The sequence below is a fragment of the Podarcis muralis genome, chromosome 6, assembly GCF_964188315.1.
Source record: "Podarcis muralis chromosome 6, rPodMur119.hap1.1, whole genome shotgun sequence".
NCBI lineage: Eukaryota > Metazoa > Chordata > Lepidosauria > Squamata > Lacertidae > Podarcis > Podarcis muralis.
The window spans coordinates 79632022-79656879 of record NC_135660.1 but is presented as its reverse complement, the minus strand read 5'-3'; the positions used below and the strand labels follow the sequence as shown (position 1 = coordinate 79656879).

The 24858-nt window shown below is 39.8% G+C and overlaps 2 protein-coding genes across 2 annotated transcripts; both read left to right on the top strand.

Moving 5' to 3' along the window:
• The first annotated feature begins 720 nt into the window (after positions 1-720).
• Positions 721-10891, top strand: LOC114596698 (pulmonary surfactant-associated protein A-like). Its single transcript, XM_028728445.2, has 4 exons — positions 721-931; positions 2192-2302; positions 8557-8634; positions 10395-10891. The coding sequence occupies exons 1-4, from the start codon at positions 721-723 to the stop codon at positions 10769-10771; spliced, it is 777 nt and encodes a 258-aa protein (XP_028584278.2). The 3' UTR covers positions 10772-10891.
• A 5889-nt stretch (positions 10892-16780) lies between these two features.
• LOC114596793 (pulmonary surfactant-associated protein A-like) lies at positions 16781-24649 on the top strand. The gene is made up of 4 exons (XM_077929544.1): positions 16781-16871; positions 17548-17628; positions 23578-23655; positions 24199-24649. The coding sequence occupies exons 1-4, from the start codon at positions 16781-16783 to the stop codon at positions 24573-24575; spliced, it is 627 nt and encodes a 208-aa protein (XP_077785670.1). The 3' UTR covers positions 24576-24649.
• The last annotated feature ends 209 nt before the right edge of the window (positions 24650-24858 follow it).

The window sequence follows — 24858 nt, the reverse complement described above, 5'->3', positions numbered from 1 at the left end:
ATGATGTGTTAACTGTAAAGGGACTGAGTTTCATGTAAGTCCTTCAATTTTTTGAATGGCGTTCACCCTCCCTCAATGTGTAAATCTTTATATCTTTTTATTGAGGTTTTGGTTCTTTAGAATCATCCTCTTTATTCCTGCAGATTTTCCTCCACGTTTTGCTAAACAAATCTTTAGATGTTTCCCACTCCTGTTTTCAAGGGAAATGTCATCACTGGGTCCTTTATAATATCTGAAGTATTTACCAAGCAAATGGAGTGCATTAATAAAACAAGGACTCCTTCAAACCCACCCTTACCAAACTTCCATCTACGCCCACAAGTGTATATCAAATTTCTACTTGAGTATCAAGCCAGCTGTGCAGCTGCACTGTATAAATTGCATGGTTTGAAACCTTCTTTCCTATCCAGGTGGAACACAAGGGTAAGTTGACTTCAGTTAGCATTTAGTGGTCAAGATTACTGGCTGAAACATCATCACCATCATTTGGAAATATTTCATCGCAACATCTTGTATCGTCATTATTTCCTTTTGTAATATTGACCTTCGTCTGTCTTTGTTCGAGATGAGCAGTATGAGGGGGGAGGACCTCAAATGACCAAAACAAAAATTATTTAACATTTCAAGTTTCACAGTTTAGAACTAACGGCTTTGACTATTTTTAAAATGAATATTATGACTGAGCTCATTCTGAGAGAAATGCTGTGCTATTTTAAATGTATGCTCTCTCTTTTTTACAGCGGGTCAGAAATGAAAGTCTTGTCCCAGTTCCTTCATGCGGCAGTAGCAGTCGCTGTTTTTACTCTTCCGTGTCTTGGACAGGCAGGAGACAAATGTGCAGGAGTTCCAGGCATCCCGGGGACTCCGGGGTCAAGTGGGGTGCCTGGGAGAGATGGGCGTGATGGGATGAAAGGCGACCCAGGACCACCAGGTATCAACTTGTTTTTATTATAATACAAAGCCTAGTATTAAAAATTACTGGTAATGAACTAGTATTGCATCTTACAGACACCTGATTGTAGACCAATTCATATCAGTGTTCAAATAACAGAGTGTCAAAAAAGGCCCAGCTCCTTTACTTTTTGTGATACCCCCCCCTTAATTACAGTTTTTAGAGAGCTATGGGGAGGGAACATGATTTGGGTAAAACTGGGGTGGGGATCAGGGACCATTAAGGATCCCACAAACACACACACACACATTCATCAATTTGATCATGAGAGCTCCTTTCCACATAAAGTGGGCCTAAAAAGATTGATGAGGGCATTCTCAGAATACTGCCAAAGAGAACAGCTGGCTGTGAATTACAAGAAAACTAAAGTCATGGTGTTTTCAAGAAACTATGGTCCCACTGGTCTCTAGTAATGTTCAGATTAGGTCTGCATAACTTGTGAGCCACCAAAAAGAATTGAAAACTGACTCACCAGAGGTTTGCAGGACACAACTGCAACATCTCTGACCGATGGCTGCCCAGCACCCTCTGCTCAAATACATTCAGTGAGGAAGACCCACTACCTCCCAAGGCAGATTGTTGCACTGCCGTTTGGAAGTGCCTCCTAGTATTTCATTTCTCCAAATGCTTTAGGACAGAGAATAAGCCTACCCCATCTTCTGTGTGGTAGCCCTTCCGATATTTGAAGACTGTCTTCATGTCTCTCCTTATGCTTGGTCACAAATAAAATTGGATTGGGTAATTCAATTTATCAAGCAAATAAAAAATGTTAACTATGTGAATTATCAGGCAATGCATTCAAGAAAGGAGATTTCTTAGTTTGGTTCTACTTTTGTACTGGAAGGATGATTTCCTGAATCTTTCCAAAAAAATACTTTGGGAAAGAAAGAATAACTAAATTGTTCCTTTTTTATGTGATCAAAATATTCAGTGAGCAGCTAAGAGGTATTCAGTGATTTGTGTGCACACACTAAAAAGGTTAGCTGATGTGTCATCATATTTCATTGCCCATGAAATAAGGTTTTTATATCTTCAGGGACAAGAGATACTATAGTAAGATTTTGGTTTCTGAGTCATCATTCCAAGGAGATTGGACTATGGTATTGAGTTACGCAGACTGTAATGCAATCTGCTTCCTTGAAGGGCACCTGCAGCCTTGAAATTATTCTTTAGTCTCCGCTTCTATAGTGTACCATTGAGGAGTGCCTTGCATATCTTTGTTCCTGTGTTTCCTTCTAGGTCCAATGGGCCCTCCTAATGGTCTGCCGGGTGCTACTGGAAGAGATGGACTTCCTGGTCCACCAGGGCCAAGAGGTGAACAAGGAGAAAAGGGAGAGAGAGGCCCAGAAGGTAAAAAGGAATTGCATAACCTATAATATACAATATAATATAATAATAATAATAAATAATATAATATAATATAATATAATATAATATAATATAATATAATATAATATAATATAATATAATATAAATATAAAGAGAGCCAGGAAAACTGTTGTGACAAGTTTCCCTGTACACTTAGGCGATACAATTATTAATTACTTTTGGGGATGAGGAAGAAATTTGATCCATTTCACATTACAACATGTGAACTGAAACACAGTCATCTTTTGACATTCACTCTTCCCCGAATTTTGTAATATAAGTCTAGCCAAGTAATGTACTGTGTACAAAATGCATATACTAGGGTAAAGTGTATATAAAGATGCATAGATTTGTGAATATGCTTGCAAATATGCATTATATTAGAAATTGCTACACAAAGATGTGTATATTAGGCAATCCATATACAGACAAAATACGTATCTTAGAATAAATTTGCTCCAAAATCCTGGTGAATTTTCATGAGGATTTTTTTAAAATAAATAAATAAATAAATTACAAACAGATGTAAAAAAATGTGCAGAACTGAAATTGAGTTTGGAAAAATCAGAAACTGAGAGGAACCGAAATTGAAACCATCCCTAATTGCCTCAAAGCTAATGTTGAATCGACTCGAATAAATGAATACCCCAAGCATAATAAAACACAATTCATGCTATTATAAAGGTAAGGGACTAAGCCTCTTCATCCCTGTATGGCCTTGTACAAAGACTGGTCTGTGCCTAGGACATCTACAAGATCAAGTAAACACAGTGCAGACAAGGGCTTTCAATCTGTTGGTGAAATATCTGGCTCACTGCACAGACACAGATTAATTTGTCAATTACACTTTGGTACAATGTCTCTTGAGGTTAAGCATATGCCTTATGTATCATGCTTCAGAGACTGATTTTCAAAATGATACCAAACTGTTTGATTGATCATACAGTGGTACCTCAGGTTACATACGCTTCAGGTTACAGACTCTGCTAACCCAGAAATAGTACCTTGGGTTAAGAACTTTGCTTCAGGATGAGAACAGAAATTGTGCTCCAGCGGCGCAGTGGCAGCAGGAGGCCCCATTAGCTAAAGTGGTGCTTCAGGTTAAGAACAGTTTCAGGTTAAGAACTGACCTCTGGAATGAATTAACCTGAGGTACCACTGTATAAGATTTACCCCAACGTCCTTTTGAAAGGTTCATGCATTGCTTGGAATTACTTTTGATTGAGTTAGCTCCACCCTCATGTATATATTATCAATAGGCAGCTAATTTAGGACTGAAAAGAAAGAAAAAAAATGAGTAGTGCATAGGATACACCACAATTAGATTAGGCTTGTTTGGAATCAATGACTTTGAAAGTGGATTAGAATTCATGCAGGATACCTGCTACAGATGTTACACTCTCATTTGTGTTCAATTCATTGACTCGCCTAACATTGGACAAAATAAGATGCATTAACCGTTTTTTTGTTGTTGTTTTTTTTTTTTTGCATTTTAAAATTTTATTTATATTCCATTATATATACATTATATCCGTATTTAATACATCTCATACATTTTGGACTTCCTTCAACGTCATTGACATTCATTCGTATTTGCTTCTTTATAACGCATTCCAATCGTTCATACTGCCATTCATACCTCCCTTCATGCATTATTTCCAATAGGCAGTACTTATTAGTGCTTTACAGTGCCTCTTTAAATCCCACTAGCGTTGTATTTACTAAACATTTGTTCTCCAGATAACCCACAAATTTTCCCCAATCATCAATAAACTTTTGATCCTTACTGTATCTAATTTTCCCTGTTAATTTATCCAGCTCCGCATATTCAGTCAGTTTTAATCTCCACTCTGCTATCGTTGGGCTTTCTTCCTGCTTCCACTTCTGCGCTACCACAATTCTAGCTGCTGTTACCGCGTACTGGAAGATTTTACAATCCTTTCTTTTAATATCTTTTCCCACCATCCCTAATAAGAAAGCTTCAGGCTTCTTTACAAAAGTATAACATAATATCTTTTTCATTTCATTATAGATTTCATCCCAAAAGCTTTTAACTTTCCTACACTCCCACCATAAATGATAAAACGTCCCTTCTTTTTGTCTACATTTCCAGCATTTGTTATCTGTTTTATACATCTTAGCTAGTTTTACGGGTGTCATATACCATCTGTATAGCATCTTCAACATATTTTCCCTTAATAACACACATGCTGTAAATTTTATATTCACTTTCCACAATTTTTCCCAATTCTCCAGTTGAATGTCGTAGCCAAAGTCCTTTATCCATTGAGTCATCACAGTTTTTACTTCCTCATCTTTCGTGTTCCATTCTAGCAGTCTTTTGTACATATTTGACAGATTTTTATGATCATTGTTTATTATCTCTCTCTGAAATGTCGATTCCTTTTCTTCATAGCCCCTCTCTTTCACCTCTTTTTTAAATATTTCATTTATCTGGAAGTAGCTCAACCAATCGTATGTATATATTTTAACCTGATCGTATGGTTTTACCTTCCACTTCCCTCCTTCCTTCATTACCATTTCTCCATACCTGCCCCATTTTTTCTCCATATTAACTTTCTTTACACTTATCAACTCCAATGGGGGCAGCCAGTGTGGGGTCTTTGGTTCTAAAATATTCTTATATCTATTCCAAACCTCTATCAACGGTCCCTTAAAAATATGGCTGCAGAATCCCTTATGCCCTCTTATTTTATCCCTCCAAAGGTACGCATCCCACCCAAATCTGTTCGTATACCCTTCCAGATCCAATAACTCTGTATCCTCCAGCTTTATCCATTCTTTTATTCAGCAAAGGCATACAGCCTCATAATACAATCTCATGTCTGGTAAGGCGAAGCCCCCTCTATCTGTTATATCTGTTAATAACTTAAACTTAATTCTGGGCTTCTTTCCTTCCCAGACATATCTAGAGATCGCCTTTTGCCATTCTTTAAAGTTTTTTGTGCCTTTTATTATGGGAATCGTTTGAAATAGAAATAACATTTTGGGGAGTACCATCATTTTGACCATCGATATTCTTCCCCAGAATGATAGTTTCATCCTGGCCCAGACCTCCAGATTTTTTTTAATTCCGTTCCACACTGGGATGTAATTATTTTGGTATAGATCAATATTTTTGTTAGTGAGCCAGAGTCCTAAGTATTTTACCTTTTTAACAACTTCGATTTCTGTTTGTTGCTGTAGTAGTTCTATCTTGTCTTGATCCAGATTTTTAACGATCATTTTTGTCTTGCTCTTATTCAGTTTGAATCCTGCTAGCTTCCCGAATTCCTCCATCTCCTCCAAAATTCCCTTTATGCTATCTATAGGTTCTTCCACCGTTAAAACCACATCATCAGCATAAGCTTTAACTTTATATTCATTTGAACCTAATGTTATTCCCTTAATTTGTTTATTTTGCCTTATTGCGTTTAGTAAGACCTCCAAAACGACTATGAAAAGCAGCGGCGAAAGCGGGCAACCCTGCCTTGTTCCTTTAGATATTTTTATATCTTCTGTAATCACATTATTTATTATCAGCTTCGCCTTCTGTTCCGTATAGATTGCCTTTATACCGTTCCAGAACTCTTGACCCACTTCCATAAATTCCAAATTTCTCAGCATAAAATCCCAAGCAACGTTATCGAAGGCTTTCTCCGCGTCTACAAAGATTAGGCTAGCTGGTTTATCATATCTCTCCGATAAATATTCTATTATGTTAATTATACTTCTTGTATTATTTTTTATTTGCCTTCCCGGTAGGAAGCCCGCTTGGTCTTTGTGAATAATCTTTATTAATATCTTTTTTAACCTTTTTGCTAAAATTCCAGCAAAGATCTTATAATCTGTATTTAATAAAGAAATGGGTCTATAATTTTTTACTTGAGTTGGATCTGCGTCTTGTTTTGGAATTATTGTGATAAATGCCTCCTTCCAAGTATTAGGAATCTCTCTTTCTTTTAAGGTGTTATTCATCACATCAACTAACGGATTCATCAATATATCTTTCATTTCTTTATAGTAGCTCGATGTGAACCCATCTGGGCCCGGGGCTTTCCCTCTTTTCAATTCCTTTATCACTTCTTCTACCTCTTCTCTGAAAATAGGAGCATTTAACCTCTCTTTTTGCTCTGTCGAGATCTTTCTCACCATTTTCCCTTTTAAGTATCTTTCTATTTTCCTATTGTTGTTTCTATCCTTATTCTTATATAATTGCTCGTAAAAATCCATAAATCCTCTTCTAATTCCTTTTGGATCAGTTATCTCTTCTCCGTTTAATTGTATTTTGTTAATTATATTTTGTTCCTTTCTCCTTTTGACTTGCCATGCAAGCCATTTTCCTGACTTATTGGCAAATTCGAAATTTTTCTGTCTTAGTCTTTTGATATTCCACTCAACCTCCTTATTTATTAACATTGCAAATTGAGTTTGAAGGGATTTTATTTCCTGCAATATCCTTTCATTGTTTGGTTTTTTAGTTAACTTTTGTTCGTAATCCGTGATCTGTCTCAAAATCTCTTTAGTTCTTTTTTCTTTATTGTTTCTTTTCCATACATTTTGTTGAATAAACAGGCCCCTCATTACTGCCTTACTCACGTCCCATACCACACTTGTTTTTACCCCTTTGTCTAGGTTATCTGTAAAGTACTCAAATAATTTTGTCCGTATTTTTTCCACGAATTTTTGATCGTCCCATAGGTTATCATTTAATCTCCATCTGAAGGTTCGTTCTTCAACTCCCCTCATCTCCATTATTATGGGATTATGGTCAGAGATAACTTTAGCCTGTATTTCAATTTTTTTGATTCTTAGTGTTAATTCATTTGATATCCATATTTGGTCTAATCTTGACATCGATTGGTTCGGTTCAGAGTGAAATGTATATTGTTTCTCCAGGGGGTGTCTCAATCTCCATATGTCTACTAAGTTACAGTTCTTAACCATTTCAAAAAATGACATAGGTAATTTCCCTCCTTCTGTCTTCGTTTTCCTTAATCTATCTATTTCCGTTGAGACCACCCCGTTCATATCCCCCATTATTATAATTTTTTGATCCATATATTCAAATAATCTCTCTTCCAGTAATCTGAAAAACTCTGTTTTATTTCCATTTGGCGCGTAAATCCCCACTATTATCAACGTTTCACTTTGCCATTTAATACGGACTGCTATTATTCTCCCTTCCTCATCCTTAAATAATTGGTGTGATTCAATATTATTTTTAATATAAAGTACTACTCCTCTTTTTTTCTTTTTATCCGAAGAGATAAATTCATTCCCTAACCTCTTATTAATAAGGATTTTCTTATGTTTGCTAGCCACATGAGTTTCTTGAAGGCATATGATATCTAAATTTTTCTTTTTTAGGATACGTTCAATTCCATTGCGTTTTTTCTTATCGTTCATTCCATTAATGTTCCAATTCCATAATTTTAAAGACATATTGATTTAGGTGTTGCTCTAGTTTGGGTATTATTCTATATCCTTTCTGTCTCCTCTCCTTCTTCCTCCTCTTCGTCTTCTTCTAGTTCTCCTCTGCTCTGATCTTCCTCTTCACCTAATTCTAGTTCTTCCCTCAATTTAAGTCCACCTTCTGCACCTTTCGGCTCCTCCTCTCCCGCCTGAAGCTCTTTATATCTTCTTGTAAACTTTCCTATTTCCTCGGGGCTAGTCAATCTTCTTTTAACTCCTTTGTAAAAGAAAGAGACCCCTTCCGGAAATTCCCATCTGAAATCGATCCTATTCTTTTTAAGCAATTGCACTAGTGGTTTATAGGGTTCTCTTCGTTTTAACAGCCTTATAGGAATGTCTTTAAATATGATTATGTAATGTCCATCAATATATAATCTCTTTTCCCTATTTCTTTGCAAAATCAGGTTCCTCATCTCTCTATCTTTGAATGTAACTAAACAGTCCCCTGGAAATTTCCTGACTTTATTTGATTTGATTTTCATTCTATATGCATTAACCGTTTTATAGGTTTTTATTCTCTAGCTTAAAACTAAATGGTGAAAGGGAGATTTCTGTCTTTGATATGCTAGGAATAAATCTTACTCCAGAAGGGATTTTTCGGTGGTCGTTGATAAATTCAAGATCAACAAATGGGCTGAATTATTCCTCGCTGAAAAGGAAACACATGTCCTTCAAAAATGATTTACAGCAAGAACACTGGATTTGCTGTAGCCAATGAAGCACAGCTCAGCTCAGTTTTTTCTTATTATTTTAATTGACAGGCCGTCCTGCTTCTCTTGATCCAGAAGTACAGGAAGTCCTCAGAAGTCTGAATCAAAAAATATTGAGGCTTGAAGGAGGTAATCTCTTTGTTTTTACCCTTCCCAAGACTGCTGAAAACCAAAGTTAAGAATAACACGGGAGATCCTGACTTATTTTCTTTTGTGTAACTTCAAGCGACAGCTTCAAGAGAGTTAAAAGTGGTTTGAGAGAAGCTCACTTCCCTATTGCATTCACACATTTATTTTTTTCTCTCTAAAAGAACAAACAAACAAACAAACCCCACCCTGTTTACCAAATGTGAACATAAGGTGAGCGTCCACACCAGAAGAAGCAATCCCTCTTTCAAACTATCTTGGCAAGGGGTAGGGAGAGAGAAATTCTATTCCCTATCACCAATCAAAATTTAACATAAACCAGTCTTGAAACCAGTCTTGAAAAACCTACATTGGCTCCCAGTACGTTTCTGAGCACAATTCAAAGTGTTGGTGCTGAGCTTTAAAGCCCTAAATGGCCTCGGCCCAGTATACCTGAAGGAGCATCTCCACTCCATTCGTTCAGCCTGGTCACTGAGATCCAGTGCTGAGGGCCTTCTGGTGGTTCCCTCCCTGCGAGAAGCAAAGTTACAGGGAACTAGGCAGAGGGCTTTCTCGGTAGTGGCGCCCACTCTGTGGAACGCCTTCCCATCAGATGTCAAAGAAATAAACAACTATCTGACATGAGCATCTGAAGGCAGCCCTGTTTAGGGAAGTTTTTAAAGACTGATGTTTTAATGTACTTTTAATCTTTTGTTGGAAGTCGCCCAGAGTGGCTGGGGAAACCCAGCCAGATGGGGAAACCCAGCCAAATTGTTGTTGTTGTTGTTGTTAAAGCTGAAGATTGTTATACCCCCCCCTCAAAAAAAACCTCCTGCAATAATATGAGAGCTGGTTTTAGGAAGTGGCCTGAGCCACACTTTTCAGATTAACATGCAGATTAAAACCTAGCTGCCCATCTGCTTTTGCACTTCCATAATATGTCAACACAGTATTTGGCTCAAAAATAATCATACGAAAATCAGTTTGTTTGTTTTAATGTCTATTTTGAGTTAAAATACATCTAGGCTGCAAACTTAAGTCACTGGGGAGGGGTGGAGCACTGAAGGGGGTTGATCTACAACATTCAATGCCAGTTGGGCTCTCACTGAGCCAGGAGTGATCTTGCACTTCTTCTGCCTTCTCCAAGTCCTGCCCCCTGCCCCCCACCCATCGCATCACTACACCATTGCCTGGGTTGGTGTAGCTTTCTTTCTGGTTTGGGGGTGAGTCAGGGGACTGAGAAAGCATTTGGTTCCTCAGATCCAAGTCTTCTTTTTGGCCCCTTTTGGCTCTACTGATATTGGTGTTCTGATGTTCATAGAGTAAGGGCCATGGGAGTTTCTGCAGTAGCAGAAATGAGGAATCGGACATCGAACCTCACTCTTTGAGATTGGAGCTCTGTCCATCTTTAAAAAGGGAGATCTGGTGCTTTCTATGGGGCTTCAGGACATCCTCCCTTGATTTGCATTTAGAGAAAGAAAGCATTTTTAAATATAGATTTTAAAATGTATTTAAATGCACATTTTGTGCATTTATATGTTTTTTAGAAAAAAATGGAAATGCACAGTAATGTGGATGATGTGAGATTGGGACAACACACAAAAAAGTAATATGGCCTGGAGAAAGATTGATTCACCCATTCCTAGTTTATACCTGCATGTTCTTCACTTGATGCTATAAAATGTAGCAGTGGCTTGCATGCATCAATTTTTGTTGCAATATAGTACAAAATGGATCACCATGATTTTTATTCTCTGTTGCAGTGCTTCTTCTCAAAGGAATGATAAACAAAGCAGGAGATAAAATATTTGCCACCAATGCAAAGGTAGTTGATTTCGAAACCATACTTCAAACATGCCAGAATTCTGGGGGTTCTGTTGCCAAACCCATGAATGAAAAGGAGAATGATGCTATTTTGGAGATTGTGAAGGAGAAAAACCAATATGCCTACCTGGGAATTAAGGAGAGCCCTGTTCCGAGAGAATTTGAATATTTAGATGGAATGGCTGTCAATTATACAAATTGGCGTCGATATGAACCAAATGGCAAGGGAGCTGAAAACTGTGTTGAGATGCAAACGGATGGGTCCTGGAATGACAAAAAATGCAACCAGTATCGTCTCACTGTCTGTGAATTCTAGTCAGATTCCTCCACCTACATTACAATCCTAAACCAACAAAACAGCCTTGGCTTCTGGGAATTGTGGTTCTGCAGATAAAAATCAGATTTTTATTTTTTTTACCCACATCTGCCACATAGAATCAAGAAAATTAGGATTTCCATGCTTAGGAACATTTACAAAGATTTTCTTTTTTTAAGATTTATCTGTTAGATCTAAAGCAAAGCAGAATCATTGATGTTCAAATGCATATTCAAATATATTGAAAATGCGTGTGAAGTTATGTGTTGTCTTTCGTGATTTTTGCATGGATTTTTGGCTTTCAAGGCACAGGTGTAGCTGGCAATACTCCACCATCAGTCACAAATAAATAGATCTCAGCATAATTTCCTAGAATTTCATAAAACATCTAATTGGTATTTAGTAAATATAAGACGTGGTATATTTATCCCAACTAGACAAATGAATAATGGAACATGAACCACAATTCTCCTCATGTGCGCTTCTGATGCTTCTCAGTTAGTCAATATCCTAGTGCTGCAGGGATAAAACTGCTATCACATTTGCAAAGCTAAGCAGGGTCCAGTATGGTTTCAAATTGAATGGGGAACCTCTTGTTGAGCTTCCTGCATTGCAGGGGGTTGGACTAGATGATGCTCAGCATCCTTTCCAACTCTGCAATTTTCTGATTCTACTATGAGAGTGATGACAGTGATTCCCAATTCCAGTCACAATAGCCCTCAGTCAGGAAATAGTATCTTACACCATTGCGAGGAAGGACAAGGGCAGCAGTCATGTGACTCCCCACCCCCAATATTCTGAAATGGTGCAGTCCAGGAAAAGCTTGTTTTCCTGTGATTCTGCTATTTGGATTAAACCAGCCCTGAGCCTATTGGGAACAGAGGTTTAAACACACTTCTTTAGCACTTGTGCATATGAGTGTCTAGAGCAGCAGCTGATAACAGCAGATGTGTGACCCAATATGTTATTTCATTATGTTTACAATGGCCAGTTAATGGACAGCTTAGCCTGAAGGAAGGGTGTACTTGGAGGACTTGCCTGTCAATCATTAATAAAGTGTATTGAAGTAGCAAGGATGAGACTACTATACTACACTGCACAACCTTTAAACAGCCTGCAAATGTTGAAGGGCTCGCTCCTTCAGAATGTCAAATGTTGCATCCTGATATATCAAATATTGCTGTGCTTTTGATGATGATTATGAGTCTCCTTTTTTTTCTATTTACACTATTTCAACTCAAAATTAAAATTAAAAAAACAGACCAAAGGAAGAACACCCCCAAGAGCTGATGTGAATTCTTGCCTGGCAAAGTCAAAGCAGCAGCTTATGCTACCAGGATATTTCTTGCATAGCCAGCAATCTGAGTTCAGTATTTCTTCAGGGACACTTGTTTTAGTATCAACCTAAAACAGCAATAGATTTTGATTTCCCGTTACCTTGGGAAGATATGCTGCTTTCTTTTTTACTTTTTTTTTTAAGGAGCCTTTTATAGGCCAGAAAGTTTCCATTTCATCTTTAGGAGAAAGAGAGGAAGGACGGAAGGAAGACAGACAGACAAAAATTGACAGGAAAATTTGGATTAAAAAAATGAAGTGTTCTATACATCTGTCTCAGCAATTGTAAATAGTTGTGCTGAAGATATGTTATTGCTGTACCTGCAGTGCTATTTTACTAGAAGAAGAGGTGCCCAAACTCATGATGAATGCCTCCCTTGTTCTCTTAGAATGGCAATAGTGCCCACCTGAGAGATGCTGGAACGGAGTTCTGGAGTGTTCTGGAGAGTTCCGGTTGAGAAAAAGCCCTGTGCACCTACCTGGAGTTCTGTTGCAGCAGCTATGGAGATGTGTTAACCATAACCACTCTAGGTGACGTGTAAACAGGGCATTATTGACCTTTTGGCTCTTCAGGAACAACAGAGACATAGGTGGGCAGCCAGAGGTTTTAAAGGGCATCACAATTCCTGCATGCATGACTCCCATGACCCTACTCAGTGAACACATGAATAGTGAACATATGATGGAGGAGAGAGAGCACGCCTGCTGTTTCCACCCACAAAACTGAGCCAACCTACTGGCCCTCCTCCAAAGTCTGCGCATTAGAAAAAGCTAATTAAATATTACATGTATAATCGGTAAACAGTATTTGCCGAGAGGAATAATTTCCAGTGGAATGTTTGAGAAACAGGATGTTCGCTGCATTGAAGAGTGCTTGGGAACTTGTCCAAGTACTGTTGCTTTTAATGAGAGGAATTCTATTATGAGACATTATTTGTAAAAGGCTTAATTCCACACTGTAGAGAGAGCAGAGCTTTGTTTACAAGGTGCCTCAATACAGAGAGCTCTGTACTTGGAGAACTTATATATGAGGGCTTTCTGCCTAGCCACATATGACTCAATTGAGTAATCTAAAATTGTTTCTGAAACCAGATCCCAACAGATACGGGCTGAGAAGTGGAGGCTGCAATCCTATATACGGTTTACCTGGGAGTAGGGATGGGGTTCATTGCTTTTCTCAGTCTGCTTTTGTGGCTTTGTCATGGTTGCTTGGTCCGTGACCACACTGAACTGCTCATCCAGTGCTGGCTTTTTCCGCAGCCTGAATGCTGACATTGAACTTGGTTCTGATGTCGATCTTTACCATTTTGGCCGAAAAATTGTTAATACAAATCATCTGCCCCCAGGGCGCACAAAGGTGGCTCTTGTGCTTTGAGCCACCTCATAGCAGAGTCCTGTCTTAGTCTCACAGTGGGATCCTGTCTTTGGACGCAAGTGCCACTGAACTCAGTGAAACTTACCGCTGAGTAAACATGCAAAGATTGTGCTTTGACTCTTTGATCCTTTGGGGCAGTTGCTGTTTTGCTTTCTCTGGGGGTTCCCAGTGTTTCTTAAAGCAATAGTAAGTTCTTATAACTTGGAGTTTTTCCAAACTTCTGAATCTGCTCCCCCTTTCTAAATCTAAATGAATCTTACTGGCACTCCTCCGCTCAGTACAACTCTTCTGCAAACATGTACAAAATTAAAATGCTGGGGTCATAAAATACTATATCAAGCAGCATTTCAGAAGAGAGGTGCAGCCCCTTCCCTCTGCCCTAAAATAACAAATATTTTTGCTTGTGTTAGTGTGTGTGTGTGTGTGTGTGTGTGTGTGTGTGTGTGAACAACATTTGTATCCCACTGTTCCTTATATGGTGGGAGGCTGTGGTGGCACTATCTATAAGCAGCAGCTCACATCAATATTTGAAATATAGGTACATTGTCTTAACAAAGCAATTTAAAAGATGCTAGAGATTGTCTTAGTCATTTAAAACCACTAAAATCTATAGGATCAACACCTACCATTTCAAAGCAGGTAAACTCAAAGCTTGCTTTAAATGCAAAGATGGCAGAAGACAGGCAGAGAGAGAGTCAGTTGGGCATCCATTGGAAGAAAATCCCATACAGTGGTACCTCAGGTTAAGAACTTAATTTGTTCCAGAGGTCCGTTCTTAACCTGAAACTGTTCTTAACCTGAGGTACCACTTTAGCTAATGGGGCCTCCTGCTGCCACTGCGCTGCCGCCGCACGATTTCTGTTCTCATCCTGAAGCAAAGTTCTTAACCCGAGGTACTATTTCTGGGTTAGCGGAGTCTGTAACCTGAAGTGTCTGTAACCTGAAGCATCTGTAACCCAAGGTACCACTGTTGTTTCTGCATGCAGCCACAGAGCTGGCTCTTTCTCTCGTGCATCTGGTCTTACCCAGCCATAGTCAGGAAACAGGGAAGAACCTTCCCTTCAGATAACGGTAACATATGATAAAGGGTCTTCATATACAGTGGTACCTCGGGTTACATACACTTCAGGTTACATACGCTTCAGGTTACACACTCCGCTAACCCAGAAATAGTGCTTCAGGTTAAAAACTTTGCTTCAGGATAAGAACAGAAATTGGGTTCCAGCGGCGTGGCGGCAGCAGGAGGCCCCATTAGCTAAAGTGGTGCTTCAGGTTAAGAACAGTTTCAGGTTAAGAACGGACCTCCGGAACGAATTAAGTACTTAACCCGAGGTACCACTGTAAATGTTTCTGTTTCTGTAATCTTACCCCTATACACACACTTTTTTGTTTTTGACTGGGAAGAGTGGCAAATCTCCCAAGTCAGTTTTTTTGTTATGGCTTGTGTGTGTGTCTAGGGGCGAGGTCTGTGCCATGTCTGAACTAAAACCCGGTTGGACATAGTATAATACCCCTTAATTCCAGAGAAGAACATAACGGTGGTGGGTTATTGGTTGACATTGTCTGAATGTCAAGGTGGAAAACAGAGCATTTGACCTAGAGGAGCTGTATGTCTCCCTGTGTTGAATGTTCTAGGTCAGGTGTGTCAGATTACTAAAAACCTTTTCATAGGTGTGGATTCTACATCATGTGGGGAAAAAATATATACAAAGGTTGTGTGTTTTTATAGAGATCTACTGAGAACAGCTTGTAGCTTATGTGCACTATGTCATGATTTGTCCTCCCCCCTCTCCGAAAATAGCACTGGATATATCATTATTTATTAATTATATTAAGCTGTATAGAAACCCTATATTTTGCAAACAATCCTCAGCAGAAATATTTTTCAAAGGTTCATTGTCCTGCTCATTATGTTAGATCTTATTTCAAAAAGTTAGGGAATCAATATGGGCTGTTGACCATTCCGTCTTTTATGTAATGAAGCAACTATGCAAATAAAATGGAGGGGGATAAATCAAGTTAAGCCAAGCGCTATCTAACATGAACATATATATCAAATAACACATACTATAAATGGACCCTTTTAGCGCTTCTGCAGTATTCGGTGTTGGAAGAAGAAGGTAAGTCAAACTGCTCTGTTTTAGGCTGAAATCCTATATAAGCCCCATTTAACTTCATGAAATTTCTTATATATGTGGATTGTGTTGTTAGTGTAGCATTAACATTTCTCAGGTTGCATGCTTACTTTGGAGTAAGGTCATTGGACTCAGTTAAATTTACTTCTGGGTAAAGATGAATAAAATTAGAGTGCTCTTTTAGATTTTCCCTCTTCTTTCAATTCATTCCAATCAAATTTTATTGAGAATATCTATTTATTTTTGAAAGCATTTATATATAATGTTTTTAAAAGCTCTAAGAGCATCATAGCAACAATCAGTAGAGAAATCCTATATAAAGAAGACAGCTGCAGGCGAGAAGGGCATCAATTCATCTTCAAGAAAAATACCATAATAAATGGATCCTTACGGGCACTTACTTCTGAGTTGTGCCACCATATTCTCACAAGGAAGTTAGTTTATTAATGTAAATTTTACAAAGATGAGCAGAACCAAGAGCATATAACAAGTGCATACTCCATTGGGAGCACTGGCTAGGTTTGCCTTTCACGAACTCCATGTCACCTAGCAGCCAATAACACTCAATAGAATGAGTCGGAGATGAAGGGTGGGAGCAAGCAAAGCTGGGCCGGCTTCTCAAGGCACTAAAGTAATACAATACAAAGTTGTGACTAGCATCATCATTGTTTAGCTTCCCTGGCGATAGATAGATAGATAGATGATAGATGATAGATAGATAGATAGATAGATAGATAGATAGATAGATGATAGATAGATCTAGATCTAGATAGATGATAGATAGATAGATGATAGATAGATAGATTAGATAGATAGATGATAGATAGATAGATGATAGATAGATAGATGATTGATAGATAGATGATAGAGATAGATAGATAGATAGATAGATAGATAGATAGATGATAGATAGATGATAGATAGATATGGTTCCGCATTATTCTTTTGATTGTAATTTTTTCCATTGATTTTAATATTGTCATTTTATATAGTTGTAACTAGGGATGGGGGGAAATACAATTCAGTTTAAAGGCAAACTTACCCAATTCACACTATCCAGAAGCAAAACGGTGAAAAAGGAAATAACAGTATAAAATTATTGTGATGCACCTATACCTGATAAATCTCTCTCCCCACCCCACTTCATTTAGCTGATTGAAAAGGATGCCTTCATCCCAGTTGGTTCATATCCTCGTGGCAGTGGCTGCTCTGCTTGTAACCAGTGATGCTCAGGAAACATGTCCACAACTTATAGGTAAGCTTGGATATAATCAAGGGCCTGGGAGATGTGAGCAGGAGGATGTGAAGTGTCTGCGTTTCACAACTGAATTTAACAGGAATATGTTCAAGAGAAAATGATTTCCACATTCTTAAAATCCAAATACATGCTTTATATGGAGTAAAACTGGAAGGTTACTGATTGATTACATGGTCATATCAAAATACACATGAATCTGGACCATGTGGAAAGCTCATGGTCTGTACCATTTGGACCTGTGCTTTTTTGGATCCCCTCCCTGCTCCCCTGGTAACAGCTTCCCTAGATTGCTTCTGCATCCTATTCTTGTAGTTAGAGTTTGCCTACAGGACAAACTAATCCACATCTGTTATGGATGTGGAGCAAAACCAAATACTACAGACAAGTAACCTGCTTATCCTTTCCCAGCATTTCTCCAAAAACAAACTTTCTTTTTAACTAAAAGGCAATTGACATTATACAGAGGGATAAGATTCTAGTGTGCTTCTGCAGACCACCTTTAAGGTGTTGTGCTTGTAATGCAAATGTTTGAAACCCCTCAAAAGAGAATTCCTTCTTTGTTGCATTTTGGTCAGTTCTAACTTACGTAGTTCTAAAGATGAATGTGAAATAAATGCAGACGGTCTTTAACGTGTGTGCCAGGTTTTCATCCTTCTATTTTTCACTTCAGCAGGTCCTCCAGGTCCTCCTGGACACCCTGGACCACAAGGGTTAAAGGGCAGACAAGGCGAGAAGGGAGATCATGGGATACCAGGTGACTATGGGTATCATCTTTAAAATAGCATTTTAGTCCAAGTGTTTGCCTTCAGGTAGATTTTACATGCGTGGAGGTTGAACAAGGAACTGTATGCCACTTGGCCCTGTCTCTTGCATCGTATGTCCTACCAGCTCTTTCCACAACATATGCACATTTAGTGCAACGTCTAAAAAGATAAACCTACAAACTGTACCCACCTGGTCTCTCATATGACTGGAAATCCTAGTCACACAAATTTATGTTTGTAGGCTCCCTTTTTCAGAGGTAACACTAAATGCTCGGATGTTGGAGTGGAAGTGACGAGCTGTATGGAATCGGGGTGGAGCCAACAGACATAGTCCTACTCTCCCTAGCATGTGCTTCTTCCAGTCCTAGGATAAGGCTTGGAGATACTTGGAGCTGCCACCTTGCTGAAGCTAAGCAGGCCAAGGTCTGCTCACTGCTTGGATGGGTGACCACTTGGCAACCTCATGGATGCCACAATGGTTTCAGTGATGGTGGAATAAAGGCAGGATATAACTGAAAGAAAATAAAAATAAATTTGCTATGTGCATGGAGGCAAAAGTCTGATTCGGATCTTTGTGCTTGTCTAAGGCCGATCGCATGGTCGGCGGTTCGAATCCCGTACGAGCAGGGGTACCTTTAAAAGGTTGAGATTAGAGATGTTGGAAAATTTCACAGTAATTGAACTTGAATGCAAGTTTTGCCATGTTCGCTCTTTGCCAGTGTGGTATAGTGGTTAAGAGTGGTAGTCTCGTAATCTGGGGAACCGGGTTCGCGTCTCCGCTCCTCCACATGCAGCTGCTGGGTGACCTTGGGCCAGTCACACTTCTTTGAAGTCTCTTAGCCCCACTCACCTCACAGAGTGTTTGTTGTGGGGGAGGAAGGAAAAGCAGATTGTTAGCCGCTTTGAGACTCCTTAGGGTAGTGATTAAGTGGGATATCAAATCCAAACTCTTCTCTTCTTTGCCAATTGTCCAAGCCACTCAGGTTTCATGCAAGTGCTAACGATATTTTATGGTACTAGATTTAAAAAAAATAATAATCATGAATTTAACGACAATGATTTTGAACCCTGGCTATTATGCTAATGCTGCTCTGTTTAGTGTTTGGAGTTACTGTCCGAGCTGATGTGATGAAATGTATATTCTATTGAACTCTGTTTTATTGAGGTTTGATGGTAGCCATTCATATTCATATTCATATTCATATTCCGTCTCTCTGCATATATTATATGATTGGGGTGAGGGGATAAGGTGGTAAAGCTTAATAGTACTAGTCTGTGCTTTTTTCCTAGAAAAACCATGAAGTTGTTACAGTAAGTGACACACTTTACAACAACAAAAGAGGTGTAGGTACTGAGTACCCCCTGAGTACCCTCTTAAAACCCCACTGGCACTAGTACATAAAGGAATTTTTGTGTGTGTGTGGTTTTTTTAAAGAAATAATGGTTCTCTGATCATCTCCCAGAAGTAGCTGAGGTAATCCTACCAATGAAATGGGTCGCTAATCTGCAAAATCATAATTGCTTAGACATTAATGCCCCGAGGAACAAAAGTATCATAACCAGACAGAGGAGCCTGGAGGAGAGATGGCAGTGGATGGAAGCACAAATATGGCCTATACTGTAAATTACTACACTGGGTGTTGCATCCAGCATAGTTCACAGTCACAATATGAAGTTACAACAAGGACGTATTATAAGTATGGGAGAAGAGAGCACAGCACTACAAGGCTTAAAGCATGGGTAGGCAAACTAAGGCCCAGGGGCTGGATCCAGCCCAATCGCCTTCTAAATCCAGCCTGTGGACGGTCTGTGAATCAGCGTGTTTTTACATGAGTAGAATGTGTCCTTTTATTTAAAATGCGTCTCTGGGTTATTTGTGGGGCCTGCCTGGTGTTTTTACATGAGTAGAATGTGTCCTTTTATTTAAAATGCGTCTCTGGGTTATTTGTGGGGCCTGCCTGGTGTTTTTACATGAGTAGAATGTGTGCTTTTATTTAAAATGCATCTCTGGGTTATTTGTGGGGCAAAGGAATTCATTCATTTCCCCCCTCAAAATATAGTCCGGCCCCCCACAAGGTCTGAGGGACAGTGGACTGGCCCCCTGCTTAAGAAGTTTGCTGACCCGTGGCTTAAAGTAAAACTACAAAGACAGGGCGCAACAGCACAATTGAAGACTGAGCAAACTTTAAAACTGGCAAATAGTAAAACAAAGTGTTTTGTTCAGTTGCAAACACAAACCCCATTAGATTCCAAAAATATAGAAAGAGGCATGTCAGAATCAATGGGACACTGCAAGACAAACAAATCACAATACTCCTGGGGCATCCACCTGGTTACTTGTTGATGGGCAATGAATAACAGAAGCAGTACAGTAAATAGTGATACCCATTACATAAGCAACGCTCACAACACTGTCAGGAGAGCTGGAAACAATAATGTTATTTTCGCAAAACACCAGGTCAGGCCAAGATCGTACAAATTTAACAAAATTCAAACCACAGCCGACTGAGTCTGAGTTAGAATAACATGATGAAATGACAGAACGTCAAACCCCATGCCTAGTGGGGATGGTCACCTCCTCTGGTTTTCACTAAGCACTTTGCCCCTTAACTAAATCCAGTGATAGGTGATCAGTCTCAATAATAAGGTGGGCACAGACCAGCAGCACATTATTATGAGATCATCAATTTCAAGGGGGAGACATCATGTGCTTTACTATACAAATAGCTGAGGCAGATGCTGGACATTCAAAGCACATCTCCCCTCCCTAAAGGACGCTGGGAAATGTTGTTTGGCCCTCACAGAGCTACAACTCAAAGCACTCTTAACAAACTACCATTCCCAGGATACCTGGGCAGTGCATTTTTCTGGGGGGGATGCAGGGGTACGAACACCCCAAAACATTTCGTGGATCTAAGTTTGGCCTCATTGAGGGGCAGTATTTCAATATGCGTAGGAAAATGAGAGTACCCCGAAACATTTTTTTAGAAAAAAAGGACTGTACCTGGGTGGGTGGGTGCTTTAAATATGTGGCTTTGTATACAGCCTAAGTCAGGGGTCAGCAACCTAAGGCCCATGGGCCAAAAGTGGCCCGTGGAGGTTGTTTGACCGGCCCACAAGCCACCCCTGAACTGAGCCTCCTGCTCTCACTCTACGCTAAACCGATGCAGTGTGGCACAGGGACTCGCTTCTGTGGGGCCGAAAATTGTGTCTGCGCAGATGCAGACGCCGAAAATCCCGTGTGCGATCCAGCCCATGGAGGGATCTCTGCGGGACCGATCTGCCCAGGCAAGATAAACCTTGCTGACCCCTGCCCTAAGTGCTGCAGAAGTCTTTCTCCCAGCCACATGGAAAGATAAAGGAGCAAGGAACATGAGACCTGTGAGTGTAGGGTGGCATATAAATTTGATTAAAATAAAATAAAATAAATACTTGTGCTTCTTCTAGCTTGCAAACATAGCACTAAACTGTGGCCTAGTGTGAACTGACATGTGGGTTCCCCCCCCTTCACTTTTATTCATTTGTTATTTTATGCACTCACAAAACCCGCTCCCCATTTTCTCACCTTCTGGTGGATGCACTCCTTAATCTTTCAACTCCTTTCAGTACTGTTGATGTTTATAAAATTATATTTTTTTTAATTGCCCTTGGCTTCAGCGCACTTAAGCCACACAATGTTCCTTAGGCTATGGTCCAAACCCCTGGCTGGAAGTGGCAGGGCTTAAGGGAGTGGCATAGGCACCGCCACATCCACAGCCATCAACCAGGGCGGAAGGAGCAGGGAAGATGCCCAGATTGGGTCTGTTGCTACATTCCCTGCCCCAAAATGCTTGTTTCAGGGCTGACTAGGGGTGATCCTCACCAGCAGGGAGGCGGGCAGGGCTGACTGGCACCTTCACCTCCTCCAGCTCAGCTGTTTAGTGCTCTGAAAATGTAACGAATGTTTCCAGAGAGAGTTTGAAAATCACAGCCGAGCTAAATGAGTTTATGGGAAAGTTACAGGGGAAAGCACATATAATCCCAGTGAATAAGGCCATAAATGTGAAACCATAAACCTGCTGTGAAATACAAGGTCATCAATCAGTCTAAAAGCACCAAATATTAATTATTCTTTTCATTGCCCCGCAAGAATCTTGGTGAACTAGAAAAGTAATTCCAGCTCTGTTCGTTAGTTCTGTGCAAATGCATATTCTCAGCATCAAATTCCCACTGGACTCGATAATATATAGCCAGGCCACTAGAGGGAAGCATAAGCTTTAAAACTATCCTCTTGCAAAAGTCATTCTGCAAAAATCGTTCTGCAAGAATATTCAGGGTTCAAAGCTGACAGTAATTGAACAAAATGAATTTTTCCGGCCGAATCAGGTCAACACTCCAGACACAACATTCTTTAGTTTTAAAATCTCAGTCCATTAGCTGGTTGCTATCCCCTCCAGGCTTCCCCTTTGATCAGTGAACTGATAGAGAAGAAGAATAGTTTTCAAACTGTCTACCAAGGAAACCTCTTTTTCCAGATTGATTTGTCTTCTCAGGAACCCCTGAGAATTTGCAGCGAACAAGTTATTTATATTATCATCAATATCATCAATGATGATGGTGCAGTGTTGACTGCTCCTCAGTCGCTAGAGCATGAGACTCTAAATCTCAGGGCCATTGGTCTGAGCCCCATGTTGGACAAAAGATTCCTGCATTGCAGGGTTGGGCTAGATGACCCTCGTGGTCCCTTCCAACTCTACAATTCTATGATTCTATGTTCAGTATGCAATGTCAGCCATGCCTTATTTCAGGATATTCCCTCCCACCAACTCCCACACTCCCCAGTTCCCCCATCCATGAGCCATGAGGCATTCTGTGCCCACTGAGCATGCTCAGTGCACATCAGGCTATGGGGCTGGGTTACCTCTCAGGCATCCCCCCCACACACAAAATATATTTTTTTTCTACATCTGCAAACTTTGGGATACACCCAAATATACTGATGATTCCCTCTTAGTTCTCTGTAACCCTGTTTTGGCTGCCATAGCTGCCCTAACCCAGCCCAGGAGTACAAAATTAATATATATTCTGGGAGGAGCACAGAGAGTTAAGAAACACCATAGTGTACCAGTAGCAGCAAAAATGGACGCCTTCATTTGACCCACCAGCAATAAAACATATCTCTCCCCTATCAGTCTCTACAGCCACAGCAGGCGCTGTAACTCTCCAATTGTTAGACTTTGCCCCTTTGTCCATTGTCTCCTGAGACAGTCGGATGCCAACAACAACAAAGATGTGCTTACATAATGATTCTGGAGAACATCCTAGGACAGACATCTTACACAGAGTGTGCAAGGCATGCAGCGGACCTCTGGGGTCTCTATGTGGCCCCACATTAACTGATTGAATGCAGCAGTCCATACTAGAACCCTCTGCAATAAACATCACAGTTATGTTGGGCAATCTGTCTTTTAAAGAAGCTCCTCTGTCATCATTGGTGTTAAAGAGATCTGATAAAGATACTAGGCGTGCAGTCTGAAAACTCCTGGGTTTTATTGGCAAGTGCAAACTAGGCATGTTTACTCAGAACTGTAAATCCCAGTATATTAGGGCTTACTCCTAGGTAAGCATGCATAGGAATGCAGCCTGAATAGATAGTCAGACAAAACCAGCATTTTCTTTCCAGTGTATAAGAAACATTTCTCACCAGTTCATAATCTGGATAACAAATATATCACAAGTCCATTTACTGCAGCAAAATGTATTTATTTCAGATGAAAAACAAAACCAATATGCTTGGTGCACTTTAAAAAAATAAATGATTTAACACCACTTTTATATAATCCATTCCTATTGAAGGCAGCTGTTAAGAAAAACTGTTATCTCGTCTTGTGAATTTCAAAGTACCATAGAAACAAACGGATAAAGCAAAATAAATTAATAATTATCACTTTTGTTCACAGGTCTGTCTGCATCGGAGGATCCTAAGCTGCAAGATGACCTTAAGGAAATCAAATACAGAATCACCATAATAGAAAGAGGTACCTTTTTTTATTTACATAATTGCTTCCTTCCATAAGGTGAGGGGGAACAGGGCTTAGTGAACTGGGAGAGTCTGTGGCAGAGGGGAGTCCAGAATGAGAGGCAGAAACTGAAGCAGGAGAATGGGAGGAGGGAGGCCAAGAGGCAGAGATGAGTCAGGCTGGTGAATAGTCGTGGGCATCGTCCCCTCTTGCTGCCACCAACTCCTCTCTCCCTGGTCTCCCAGAACCAGAAGAGGCATGAAGCAGGAGGAGCAAAGACTAGCATGCAGATGCAGTCTCTGATTGCTGGGAGGGTAGGGTGGACTCTGGAGAAAAAGATGACTTTGGGGAGGTGGGACTCTTTAGACTTAGTAACTGATACATGGGGCAAGACCTACTGAGAATCACTTCCTGTGCTCGTTAAACCAGACTCTCCGCCAAGCCTGTGCAGATCCCGTTCTTGGTAATAAAGAGTTAACTTCAACATGCACAGTGTGATTTACTACTGGATCACTCCTGTCATCTAATAGGACTAACCAGGTCTTCCATTTTGCTTTTCAGCTTTGGCTTTGAGTGGAAAGATTGTAACAGTTGGAAGTAAAGTGTTTGCCAGCACTGAAAAAACGGCTGATTTTAACAATTCAGTAAGAATCTGCAAAGCAGCCCATGGCACCATTGCTTCTCCGACGAACAAGAAGGAAAATGATGCTATTATGAGCTTTGTTAAATCCTTTAACACGTATGTTTACCTGGGCATTACTGAGGGGCATGTTCCTGGGGAATTTCAGTACCTGAACGGGGAGTCCCTGAATTATACAAACTGGTATGAAAATGAGCCCACAGGGAAAGGGGCAGAAAAATGTGTTGAAATGTACAGTGATGGCACCTGGAATGATAAACGGTGCGATGTGTACCGCCTCACTGTCTGTGAGTTTTAAACTGAACTGTCACAGATCTTAATAAAGGGTGTTGGGTGTTCTTTTTAGGTTCTATGTAATTGTGGGTTATAGCAACTAATCAGATATGTAACTTGATAAGTTGTGATTTTTCTGTGTTCAGAAAGGGAAATCAATAAAAGCATAATGAATTGCTTTCCTTTATGTTTTCTGAGTGGAAAGGATGAGCTAAACTAACTGGGTCAATGTCAGCTTTGTTTAAATGCAGAATTGGAATGTCTGGGACATAACTGAAAACGTGATAATAAATAGGATGATCAGTTAA

Bases quoted from the DNA above. Each gene is read 5' to 3' on its own strand.
- LOC114596698 (XM_028728445.2), top strand. From the start codon at position 721: ATGCTCTCTCTTTTTTACAGCGGGTCAGAAATGAAAGTCTTGTCCCAG. The intron at 2,303-8,556 runs GTAAAAAGGAAT...TTTAATTGACAG, and splicing joins GGGAGAGAGAGGCCCAGAAG to GCCGTCCTGCTTCTCTTGAT. The intron at 8,635-10,394 runs GTAATCTCTTTG...TCTCTGTTGCAG, and splicing joins AATATTGAGGCTTGAAGGAG to TGCTTCTTCTCAAAGGAATG.
- LOC114596793 (XM_077929544.1), top strand. From the start codon at position 16,781: ATGCCTTCATCCCAGTTGGTTCATATCCTCGTGGCAGTGGCTGCTCTG. The intron at 16,872-17,547 runs GTAAGCTTGGAT...TCACTTCAGCAG, and splicing joins AACATGTCCACAACTTATAG to GTCCTCCAGGTCCTCCTGGA. The intron at 17,629-23,577 runs GTGACTATGGGT...TTTTGTTCACAG, and splicing joins GGGAGATCATGGGATACCAG to GTCTGTCTGCATCGGAGGAT.